Genomic DNA, 13602 nt, shown 5'->3' with positions numbered 1-13602 from the left:
CGGCGCTGCGTACGCGCCAGTAGGCTTCTAGCCAGCGCGGTGCGCGGACGTACGCGCAACGAACGAGCGAGCGCTCCCGACTGTAGCTGCAGCGATCGAGAGCAAGTCTCACTGAAATGGAAGTGGCAGGTCAATGGCGGCGGGAGTGGGCTGGAGCCGCCGAATATGGGAAGGTGAGGCCGCCGCGTATGTTACCCTCCGCTCGACCGAGCTTACGCGACCCCACTAAAGCTTATCAATAACTTCCCAACTAGCAAAATCACGCTAACAACAGTCTCTAGACTACAATTTTGTCGCTCTTATATTGATTTTATATCATCGTATAAGCCCGGGTTTGGGCACAAAGCATAAGCGTATTTATTTTAATATCGTTCTAATATCAGTCTAATTGAATGTTGTTTGCATTCACAGTAATCTTTTTCAAAACTATATTAAGCTGCTTTAGGCTAATATCGCTTTTACGTAAGTATCTTGTAAGCCTACATAGGCTTATATTGGTCGAACGTAAGTATCTTGTAAGCCTACATAGGCTTATATTGGTCGAACGTAAGTATCTTGTAAGCCTACATAGGCTTATATTGGTCGAACGTTAGAATCTTGTAAGCCTAAATAAGCTTATTTTGGTTTGAAACATTCTATTTGTGAAGTATAAATATACGGGTGAAATTAACTGCAACGTGACAAAAACATATTAGTGTAAGTGTTTATCATACTTTTTATGAATTACGTTTAAATATAATAACGTGCTGTTTATCATCGTCTGTTTATGTTTCAGGGTAAGTATTCACATGGGAAAATATTATTTATTGTAAAGTAGACCCTGTTTTACACTTCAAACTTTATGCGCCTACTCAAATATGGTGTTTGAATATTTTTATAATTATTTTATTTCTTTATTTTGTATTGATAGTCAGCCATTGATGTAGGTGCATTTTTCAAGTGCACTATTAGAGTATTTTAAGCATTCTGAATACAAATGATGTGGCCATGTTGAATTACTTATACTAACAATAGTGTTCCCAAAAACGATTTAAGATCAAACCATCTGATATTGATCTTCTCTATTGTGATATAAGTGTCTTGATCTTATATCACTCTAATATCTTACTAAAGTGCTGCTGTTGATCTTATTATAGCTTTAGTAAGATCAGAAAAGTACGTACTTACAGTGTTCTTATGCTATGTTAATATTAGTCTTACATTCTTACAATAGCATTTAGAAATCTAATATAAAATCAAATGAACTAAGAGAATGAGGATATAAGACCAGGTACTCTCAAGTTCAATGAGACTTCGTAAATGTTGTTGTAAGAGCAAGAGGCTTATAATAGTATTATGCTATGTTGATATTAGTCTTACATTCTTATAATAGCATTTATAAAGTCTAATATAAGATCAAATGAACTTAGAGAATGTGGATATAAGACCACGTACTCTCAAGTTCAATGAGACTTCGTAAATGTTGTTGTAAGAGCAAGAGGCTTATAATAGTATTATGCTATGTTGATATTAGCCTTACATTCTTATAATAGCATTTAGAAAGTCTAATATAAGATCAAATGAACTTAGAGAATGTGGATATAAGACCAAGTACTCTCAAGTTCAATGAGACTTAGTAAATGTTATTGTAAGAGCGAGAGGCTCATAATAGTATTATGCCATGTTGATATTAGTCTTACATTCTTATAATAGCATTTAGAAAGTCTATTATAAGATCAAATGAACTTAGAGAATGTGGATATAAGACCAGGTACTCTCAAGTTCAATGAGACTTAGTAAATGTTATTGTAAGAGCGAGAGGCTTATAATGGTATTATAAAATGCTCTAATATACATATATAAGACTAGGTAATAAGACTAAACTTACTAAAGTGCGTATTAGCTTGTCTAAGACTAATATAAGAGCGATGACAAGTTCAAAACAAAAATAAGAGCGCTATAAGCTCACTACTCTTATAAAGTGCGCAATCTGAGACTTTTTTGCTAGTTGGGTTCCTTGTATAAGTTTACATAACAAATACTAAAACCTGTCGTACTAAAAAAAAGTTTCAGTCTTAACAATGCTTTTAAAACGACACTGTAAGAACTAACTATGCAGACTTGCCTATCATTTGACATGCTTTAGAAATCATTTAACTACCAAATATGAAAATTCCATAATATGGAATATGTTAAGTGGAATCCCTAGTTGCTAATCAAACGCTGATGAGAATGCGAAAGATAGGTGATGATATAGTATATGTAGACGATATAGCTATGTTCCTTACCGGTTATACTTATGGCATTTCGATTAAGAAGCGGTCATTGCCAAAAGAGTAAAGTTGTCTTTCCTTATACGGTATTTAAAACTTGGAATGACGCGATTGCCCGAGCTACATAGCTAGGCTATTGCCTCAAAACCTAAATGACACTAGTGTACCGTTACGGTAAGGTTCAACATCGGAAAGAGGTCCCGCAGACCTGTCCGGCACGGTGTCTCGTTTTTCTTTGTTTCTTCAATTTTATTTTATGGAACATAAATATGCCGCATACGTCCACTTTGCTTTTTGTATTTTTATGAGCAACTTTATTATAGCCCGTCTGGTTTGGTGTTAGCCTGGATTACGACTTAAAAAACAAACTCTACTGGGTAAAAAAACCTCGCGTGGATATCTAATACTCGTTTTCATTTTCTGGATTACCTAATATTAAAATCATCTAGGTACCTATCCATGAAATGCCGTATTGAAACGCTTTAGAAAGACCAACTTTTGCCTCTGGTAAGGCCAAAACAAACGGAAACCCAGGATCACATAGGACGCAAGCTGAAAAAGCGTTACGGATTTTTTATATAGGTACCTACCTACAATCTCACTGAATACCTATTAGGTCAAGAAATGAATGCTCAAAAAACGTTGTAGAGGGAAATGCTAGGAACACAATTTTTGACTCCGTAACTTTGTTTGGACTAGTTAGGAGGTGAACATATCAAAAGTCCCCGGCTGTAGCCCCGCTGCTAGGGGGTAGAGGGGCGTAAGAAGGTCGAATTTTTCGGTTTTTCATTGATATCTTGGAAACTTTGCGTCTTAGCGACATTACTACTAAGACAAACCGAAAGCTGATAAAATTAGTTTTATCCAGTCAAGTTTTTCGATATCATGAATAGTTTTTGAGATACCCGCTCTTGAAAGTTTATTTAGGGATTTTAATTTTATCTTGATATCTACGTCAGTGAAGCTGTTAGGCCATGTTTGGTATCATTTTCGTATAAATCGGGGGTGTTGAATTCATTTATGGTATCACATTGACACTATTCCGAAGTAAAACCAAAATTTAAAAACGAATATTTTTTTAAATCCCTCTTCACGCTTAAACTGCTGAACCAATTTCGTTGAAATTTGGTATAGAAATAGTTTCAGTCTCGACACAGAACATAGGATAGTTTTAATAACCAAAAGCATCTTTTGAGGGTGTGAAAAGTGGGGTGGAAGTTTGTACGGGGAGTCAATAACCGCTGAACCGGTTTAGATGAAATTTAGGACGGAATACATCTGTGATTTAGATGAAAATGATACCAAATATGACTTCAAACCTTACCTTGAGCAGTATTAACCTCAGGAATTCAGTTTCGTCGACGAAGTTGAATTCCCCCCATACTCCATTTCACAACTTTAAAGGATGATTATTGAGATAAAAAGTATCTTATGTCCTGTCTTGGGACTCGAAATATCTGTATACCAAATTTCAATTAAATCGGTTGAGCGGTTTAAGCGTGAAGAGGAATTAAAAAAAAAGGTATTTGTTTAAAGTTTATATGTTTTTTCTTAGGAATGGTGTCAATGTGATACCAAAACTGAATTCAGCACCCCCGATTTATACGAAAATGATACCAAACACGGTCTAGCAGCGTCACTAATGTAAATATCAAGATAAAATTGAAAGCCCTAGATAAACTTTCAAGAGCGGATATCTCAAAAACTATTCAAGATATCGAAAAACTTGACTGAATAAAACTTGTAACAAATTTTATCAGCTTTTGGTTTGTCTTAGTAGTCATGTCGCTAAGACGCAAAGTTTCCAAGATATAAGTGAAAAACCGAAAAATGAGACCTCCTTTCCCCCCTCTACCCCCCAGCACCGGAGCTACGGCCGGGGACTTTTGATATGTTCACCTCCTAACTAGTCCAAACAAAGTTACGTAGTAAAAAATTGTGTTCCTAGCATTTCCCTCTATAACTTCTTATTGCTTGGCCTATACACGCATAACTTGGATCAATTTTGCGCCTATTAATCATAACTGCCTACTCGTATATGGAGGCATAATTGGAAAATGAAACTTTTCAGGTGTTTACAGTCCAATGCAAAAATAAAAACGCATTAAAATAGTAGATTTTGAACTAAGGGATGAAATGGTGCCTTTCATCCAACCCGACCCGAGTAATCTAGTTTTCATTTCGAATACCTACGAGAAAAGTATAATTGTACATTTATTAAGAAAAGAAACATGACTGAGTATGAACTTTTATAGTATTTTTTGAGGGTACTTTCAGTTTGAAATTTAGGTAAAAGTATCGTTATTTATGAAATGGAGAGTTTAATACCAAAATGGAAATTTTACAACAAATCTATTAAGTACCAAATTTTAATAGCTTATAGTTTATAGTACCTATAGGTAGGTATCGTTAAAAAACAAATAAAAATCCCTAGCGCACAAACGCATCACTTTCAGTCCGCTTCATAGATAAACTGACCCACTTTGCATGAGAAATGAAAAATACATAATGTTTCAACCGACTCTACAGCGAGAGTCGCTGTTAATATTTTAGCGTACTAGACGCATAAACATTATCGTAGCTAACTGTACCTAACCTAGGTATTCTAATGATTATAAAACCGGCAATGATCCCATATGGGTTACGTGACAGCTATAAAAAAAAACGCAACGCATGGCAAGTCACAAGTCGTGAGATAGTGCGCCATATATTTCTAGTAGGTAACACAATGGAGATCGCGGATCCGTAGCGATTATCGAACGGAGAAAGTCGCGACGGATGCGAGGAAGCTACTGATCGCTTTGTCTATTAGACAACTTCCTGTTAATTAAAATTAGAACTTGCAGCGCATCTCAACTGCATACCTACTACTTAGTATGATCGTGTTGTTGCTAATTACGCAAGTGGCTTTTCGTAACTTAGGTTGCAATCTAAACGTTTGTTTTTAGAATAGGAAGTTTTTTAATCCTTAGTAACTACAAAATCAAGGACAGAATATGACTGAAAAAGTTGACTTATCTTTTTAGGTTCACGATTTTACTTCCAAATAAGCTAATCCAGGAATTAATATATATATACATACTAAAGTTTTTGTTGACGCTACCGACAGCATCACAATCATTAATTCATTTCACGTACTGGGGGCCGATTTTTGAACTTCGATCGCTCGATTTCGTCACTCGAAAATCGGTGGAAAACGGCGAAATGCTAATTTTTGAAATACGAGCGATCGAAATTTGGAATCTACTGGTATTGATCACTCGATTTCAAATCTATTAGTAGAATTGAAACGCCTAGTAGTGGAGATATTATTTAACGAAATACACGAAATCGAGTGGTCGAAATTCAAAAATCGGCCCCCTGTAATGTTTTTGTCAGTGATTTCTGACTTTGTTCCTGCTCTACGATAATAATTGCATTGATATGAATTACCTATCATTGTTTGTAAATAGACATTAACCCTTTAACCGCCAGAGTCTGATATATAAGACATTACATATCCAGCTCTTTTCGCCACAGTCTGATAAATAAGACAAAGATCTGATTTGGTTTTTACAGCACATTTATAACTCCCGTAACTATGTCAACCTTACTCTGCGTGATACAATTACTGTCGGTGGCGACACGAACACGCTCGATCAAAAATTGCTGGCGGTTAAAAGGTTAATGTAGGTAGAGTTGTATTACGAACAATGCTAGAATAGAAACTAGTCCCAACATCCGAATGTCATTAAATTGGAAAGTGTCGCTGTTCCGAACAATGGGTAGTAGGTAAGTACCTACCTAGTTAACAACACAAAACGTTTTGTCGTAACGTAACATAAAACGCAAAATTCCGCTTAGTTAAGTAGTTTTCTTTCTTGTCACATACTATTATAACATTTATAACTACTATAATATAATAATAAATGTACAGTTGTAGCGCATTCAATTATTTTCCATCGTATTTTCACGGAAACGTACGAACGTGTCTTGATATTTCAGTCAGTCTCAGTACAAAAAGTACTGAGATTGACTGAAGTAGCATGTCAAAAATGCAGACGTTTCCGAGAAAATACGATGGAAAACAATTATGCACTGCAGGTGTAGCTACTCGTACCTATTACTTACTGTCTCTTAGACGCGTAGGTGACCAGTTGACCCCAATGACATGACAATGGTCATCAATAAATATAATCTTGGTGAACTTTTGAATAAAAACATAAGCTCACTTTTTAACTAAGTAACTTTTCTGCCCACAAACACCATTGCAACATTTTAGTTCAACATATATTATTATTTACGTTGGTGATATGATAAGATACGGAGCAAATTTAAATACATAGTTAGGTATTAGGTAACTAAGTGACCCTACCCTACTTATCCTATAGGTAACTGATAGTGATAGTGATAGCCAAACAATGTGTAAGGTAGGATGGATAAGAAATCATTGACTTCATAATGACATTTGTTAGACAACTATTGATAGGAAATTGTAAAGATGTTAGAGATCGTAGTGCATAATTATTTTCTATCGTATTTTCACGGAAACGTACGAATACGAACGTGTCTAATGTCTTGCTATTTCAGTCAGTCGGTACAATAAGTACTGAGATCATAGAGGTACAATAATATAGAGATGAAACGGGGGGGGGGGGGGCAAACGACCGAACAAGATGGACTTATTACAGACTTACAGCCTCACGTTGTTTGCTCCCCATCATAAATTTAGTATGGTTTATTGGCGGGCAACAAATAACCCGACCGAATTACGTAGATTGTTTTTGGTATGTTATCAGGAATGTTAAAACGTGTTTTTAATATTGTCGCATTGCGTATGTTTTGTCCCTCACGGAGACACGCGTATACCACTTCTATAGGATGCTACCTTCTATGACTGAGATTGACTGAAGTGGAATACGAACGTTTCCGAGAAAATATGATGGAAAACAATTATGCTCTACTGTATCTACCAATGAACTTTTGAAGGACTTGCGTAGCCTAGTCACCGGTACTAACCCTGCCTACGAAAGAGGCCCTGGGTTTGAGTCCTAGTAAGAGTAATTCTTGTTGTGATGAAACAAACTGTAATTAAGTACTGTATAGATAGATAGATCAAAGCTTATTCTTTCCATGAAATAACTCAGTTCACGATCATTGGATGAAGACATCATAGAACGAATAAAATAAACAACCGGTCATATTTGCTTTATGAACGTGGACTCGTGGTTTTTTACAATTTCGGCAGGTGAATGGTGGGCGTGTATTGATTTAAATTGTTTAGAATACGTGTACGACATCTGGTATTGAACTTATTTTCAAACGTGTCAATTTGCTTTAACAAAAACTGAAGTATACCTACCTACCTACACAATGTGTAGCTCTGGCCATGATTTACAATTTAGATTAGCTCTACCTCTACTGTATCACAATTTGTAACCAACGTATTTTTTTTTGCAGACTAGTTATATACAGGATGGAAAGATAAGTCGGGCCCTGGAGGGAAACTACCTTAAATCCTTAAGCTGGCTCATTTTACATAAAGGAGACATTCCTTTATTTAAAAAAATAAACAAAACTGCATTCAAAGAATTTTTCTTTTTTTCTTAAATTTTGCTTGTCTAATAAAATCTTGAGTATTAAATATTAGATTTTATGGATATTTTGTACGACAGACGAGTGTAAGACCTAATGTTTCTTGGAGAAATGTTATCATTAACATTAACTGTATCGACTAGTACAATAAAATTGCGAGTTTTTATTTTTTTTAATTTTTAGTCGGTTCGAGTCCCGGGCGAGGCAAGCGAGTTTTAGAAAATCTTTGAATGCAGTTTTGTTTCTTTTTAAAAATAAAGGAATGTCTCCTTTAAGTAAAATGAGCCAGCTTAAGGATTTAAGGTTGTTTCCCTCCAGGGCCCGACTTATCTTTCCACACTGTATACATATTATAAAAGTATATACTAACAAGCATTTTTAAAGCACATAAATAAAGGTGAACGTAACAAAATTCGAATGGTTTTGATTTTTTGTAAGAGTATCTTCAAGTCGAATAGGTAAGGTAGGTAAAAACTAGTTTCTATAAAAGTATTTCGTAATAAAATGTAGTTTTTGCGCTCTTATATTCATAGAAAACTTTATTATTAGCAATTACGGGTTATGTAGGTACATTATTAGGGTTCTGTGTAAGTGCATCGATCCATTACATCCCTCGACATGACTTTTGATTGAAACTTATCAAAGGCAGGTAATATACATGCTTAATATAGAAACCAATACAGAGAGAAAAGAACATTCTTCCCGGGAGCAAATAATTATATAATTCTAGGGTAAACTATGACATGAATAAAACATCAAAATTTAACTTTTTTAGTATACTTTAACAAGATTTTGTACTTTTACGATTGGTTGTCGATCAATCTCATTTCATGAGAAAAACGATTTTAGTGCGCTCTCTACACGCGCTAGTCTAACTCGCTCTTGGCCACTTCAATTTATTGTTTGGTACCTACAACGAGACTGGCACCCGGCGACGGGTCATGGCTCCACAAGGTCTTGGTCTTGTCAATAATTAGATCATTCGATAGCCGCATAGATAGAGATTGATTAGATTGATACATAATTGAGGCCTGCACATGATTAAAACGAGGTAATTTTAAGAACGTAATCTGAGATTGCAGCCGCGTTGATGTCTTTTTCATTGCAAAATGCAAATTCAAATTATGATACGAACGTTGATATTATTAGGTATCAGTACTTAGTAGGAACCTAGAATATTGCTCACCATAAAATAATCTTAGGATAAAGCCGCGTTGATGTCTTTTTCATTGCAGAATTGTAATTGGAAGAAAATTCAAATTACCTACGTTTAAGAAAGTTTAGGTTAATAGCGCAGAAATGAAACTCTTTCGCTACATTTCGCGCGTGACACAAATTAGCCTCCTTTTGTTTGCCGCAACAGATTATTGTGGTCATGTCAATTACACATAACAACACCTTTCACTGATTTGCTAAGCATTGTTTGATGTAGAATTCTTATTTAACATATGTACCGGTCTTTATTTGTATTGACAACATGTATGAGACGGTGTTGGCATACTAAATAATATGACAAAGCTCGGAACCGCGCGGAGCGAGCCGAGCCTGTTCACAAAAACAAAGAAATCAACTGGCTCCGTCCTTCATTCTTGAACCTTTTAATTCAAGTATGCTCACACATACAAAAACACAACACAATACACACAAAATATAAAGCTATGAGAGATTCATTGTCACTCAGCTACTTAATGTAATCATCAAGAAGATGAGCGATCACGTCAAGGATAGGAAATTAACTAGTAGTAAGTATCAACAGTCTACATCTAAAGGCATAATTTTCTTATTGAGCTACTGAATACAAAACATTCGTTAGACTTCAGAAACCAGTGTAAGTGTGATCTAAGATTAAGCATGTTATTACAGATATTGGGATGAAGTTATATTAGACGAGCTGATAGTCGAGTAAACGATTGGGTTTAGCTGATGGCCCGATTCGGATTTTGAAATAGACATCTATTAGATATATTTTAGACATCACCAAGATACGATAACGATATGTTTAAGATCTAACCTGTCAAATTAACATTTGCGCGATTCTGGAGATACTTTTGAACGATTTCCACAGGATATGACTTAGAGCTCCAATTCACATCTAATACATATCTTACTCTATCTAACGTAAAAGTGACATTGGTTGCCCGAATTGCGCTGCAAAAGAGAACTAGTTGATATCTACACTATAACGTATCAAGAATGGATCTAGTACGTGTCGTCTCTTGTGAATATCTTGAAGTTCGAATACGGCAGGAGGTTGTTGGTCGGGGCTCGTGTGCAGGTGCCGGAAATCCTGCGCAAAGGCCGCGGGCCGGGCCGAGGCTGCGCCAGACCATCCGTGCTGTGTTTGTACGCATCATCATTACCAGCAGCCTAATGTCGTTTAATGATCATTTAACTGGCAATCATCAAGCCAGTGCTAACATTAACCTGAAGGTAATCTGACAGATTTATGCCCACACTGAAATTAATCAATACATGTATGTTTACGTCTAGGTTGGTCTAGGCTAACCTCTAATCTGGCGAGGTCGCGGATGAGTACTTCGGCGTTCCTGGGACCTCGCCGTATAGCAGGCAACAGAGGGGTGTTAGTGGGTTAACCATGGGTCCCATGTATGGGAGTCCCACATAGCCATCCCAGGCCCGTCCCGTCCCCGCGCCTGGGTAGTATGCGTAATGCATTGCCCCTCTATAAAAAAAGGCTAACCTCTAATCCTCGATAACCAGAGTAAAGTAAGAATTGCTGCATTTCTGGTGATTGCGTATAGATGTCGTCAGGATGGGAAATATGTAAATATGACCAATATCTAACGGTTTAGCAGTTTCCATGACGGGCAGATGACCTATGAGTCAGAGCGACAATGGAAATCGAATACTTAGGCACTAATTTCATAATATCAATGTCAATGGCGTAATCAAGGCCATTGACTCGAAAATATCGCTGCAAGAATGATTAGGTACTAATTGAACACCAATTACTTGTAGGTACATAACAGTAGGTACGATCACGCTTCGCGACTGTTGCACCTTAAGGGTCCTAGCTAAATTGGTTGTTCAATACTTACACTATAGAATTTCCAATTTAGCAAGAACCGTAAATTTAATAATATAAATAAATATTAGGGGTCATCTTACACCTCTCTTACACAGACCAACCTAGTCCCAAACTAAGCAAAGCTGCTATTATGGATGCTATTAGGCGACGATATACATACTTATATAAATACGTACTTGTATACCTACTTAGAAAAAACCCATGATTCGGGAAGAAATATTGGTGCTCATCACACAAATAAATGCCCTTATCGGGATTCGAACCCATCAGGACCATCGGCTTCACAGGCAGGGTCACTAACCCACCAGACCAGACCGGTCGTCAAATGACATAACAATCCCGTGTGGTGACTGTACTTTAAAAAACCGCGGCCAAGTGCGAGACTGCACCTTTCTAATAGATTCTCCTATCATCTATAGGTAAATTACCTACTATTTTGTGTATTTTTTTCAAAATTTTAGGCCCAGTAGTTTCAGAGATAAAGGGAATGGTCGGACAGACAGACAGGCGCACGAGTGATCCTATTATAAGGGTTCCGTTTTTTTGCTTTTGAGCAACCGGGTTCGGGTTCCTAAAAATAAAACTAATATCTGATACTATTTCAAAACTAAACAGGTTTTCTAAAATTAATCTAAATAACTTGATCAAGACACATTTCAGAGCGTACAATTGTTCAAAACAGACATACCCTATTTCGTTGCTCTTATGTGTTATTTCCCCAACAAGAAAATCTGGGAAATTTTATATAACCGGACGATAATAAGTGAATCATGAATAATTTGTAAGAATCGATACAAAGTCTTCGATATATCTGTTAGTGGTGCCGGACATCTCATAATCCGGAAATAACAAATTGCTTCAGTCAATGAATAATTATAAGTAACTATTAGTAACAAGTATAGGTTAATATAAAGTACGTCAGTATCGGATCGAAGTTCGGACTGAATCATTAGGATATATGTAAATCATCTGAGGTGAATCAGTTGAACGTGGGGATTTTTAAGTGGTTTCTTGCGAGTCGGTGGATATGGCGCGCTCGCCCCCGCGAGTCGACGACCCGCTCGGCGCGGATCACACCACTCTGTTCGCTGTAAACCTAATTATACAAGGTACAATAAAATTTGCAATAATTTAACCAGAGCATAGAAAAAAACTACTGACGTTGCTCTGAAGTCATCAGGGCGGTACCTACCTGTCTGTTAAGTATCTTGAGTTGACAGGTATCTATAGATACTTAAATTCTTAGTTTAGGTGTCGTCACTTCAGCCTTTTGTGTTAAACTTGTGATCACAAGTTTCGATTTGTGTTTATAATAAAAAGAAAAAAAAACAAACGAATCCTCCACTCAACTCACTTAACAATAACGGTGCATTATCAGATAACAGTTTTGTTGACAATAACATAACAATCTACAGTGGCACGGGGGTGTTAAACTATCGCAAGCACGTGTCATTCATTTCACACGTTTTTCTGGACGCTATGTAATGCGATGACCGTTATCTGCCATCATCATCACGTATGCCGCTGCAGCGTCATGTCTCTCGAGATCAGTGGGTTGTGTTGCGACTTGCGACCTTACTTTTGGTTTTCGTTGGCGTTCGATCACTTCATGACGTCACCTTATTTTCTGAGATAATTCGCCTTGATCTAATATAATGACGGTTAAGGTTTGCAACGTTTACGATTAACGATGTAGATCTAATTTAATTGAGGTTTTTCAACCCCAGACTTAATTGAATTTTTTAAAACAATGGCAACAAGAAAATTACTTCCCGTTGAAACATAGCAACCTAACGTTTGATTAAATAAACAAGATGTTCCTGCCGGCCTAGCCGAGGTTACAATCGCTATCGCTTCGACAACGAAAACCATTATGTCTCTCTATCACACTTCCATATTAGTGCGACAGTGACAGTTGCGTTTCGATCGCTACGGAGCGTAAGCGATCGGCATCTTGGCTACGCGGCCTGATCTTCTTGTAAAATTTACAGTTTACAGAATCAATGAAAAAAAAATGTTGAATAATTAGTTGCTGCTGAATGATCTGCTCGCCGAAAACTAGTCAAACGGCATCTGCCATAGCGGATTCGCAATTAGCTTAATTTAAACCGTCGGCTTGTTTTATTACTGTCGATTTTTGGTCATAGATGTAGGCGCGTCGAAAATATTCCGTAAGCTCTATTCTAGAACGCGCTAAATAACTGAATCTTAAGATTAAATTTAGACAATCTCTTTAACTAATTCTCTAAGATGTTAATTATCACGGAAGAAAGAATGAGCGCGCCGCCCTCTTTATTATATTTTTAACTCGGAAATTTGACTATATGTAGGTATACTTTTAATAAAAGAAAATTCCCGAATGGTTCCCTCTTCTGTTTTTATTTTGGTACCAAGATAAAAATATGAGTATGTTTAGTTACTATAATGGTATAATGGGTAGGATATGGTAGGTTATGTTATAGTACAAAAATCGAATTGTTTTGTGATTTGTGCAGAACCGTTTCCGCATGCACAGCGCGAGCGCGGTCCACTGTTGGATTGGATTTGATTTAGGTTTAGATTACACATATACCAGGCTCGAGATGACACCCACTGTGAGCTGCAGAAGTTCATTCATTGTTCATTGGTGAAGATCGCAATCACCCGACTCGCAATTTCATTTCGCCCCCGCATCGGCGATCACGTCACTACGGCAAATAAATGTACTTGCCACCGAAGGTCGCCTTA

The 13602-nt window shown here is 36.8% G+C and overlaps 1 protein-coding gene across 2 annotated transcripts in view; it reads left to right on the top strand.

Annotated features, from left to right (window-relative positions):
• Positions 1-11: 11 nt before the first annotated feature.
• The window catches only part of LOC134665124 (protein split ends-like), a 23874-nt gene continuing 10283 nt past the window's right edge, over positions 12-13602 (top strand). For both annotated transcript variants that reach the window (XM_063521952.1, XM_063521951.1), the window contains exon 1: positions 12-173. In XM_063521952.1, the coding sequence (XP_063378022.1) occupies positions 117-173 (57 nt within the window). In that variant the 5' untranslated portion in view covers positions 12-116. The remainder of the gene's footprint in view (positions 174-13602) is intronic.

This window comes from Cydia fagiglandana, chromosome 6 (assembly GCF_963556715.1).
Source record: "Cydia fagiglandana chromosome 6, ilCydFagi1.1, whole genome shotgun sequence".
NCBI lineage: Eukaryota > Metazoa > Arthropoda > Insecta > Lepidoptera > Tortricidae > Cydia > Cydia fagiglandana.
Note: the sequence above shows the minus strand (reverse complement) of the source record. Positions and strands in the feature narration are given on the sequence as shown.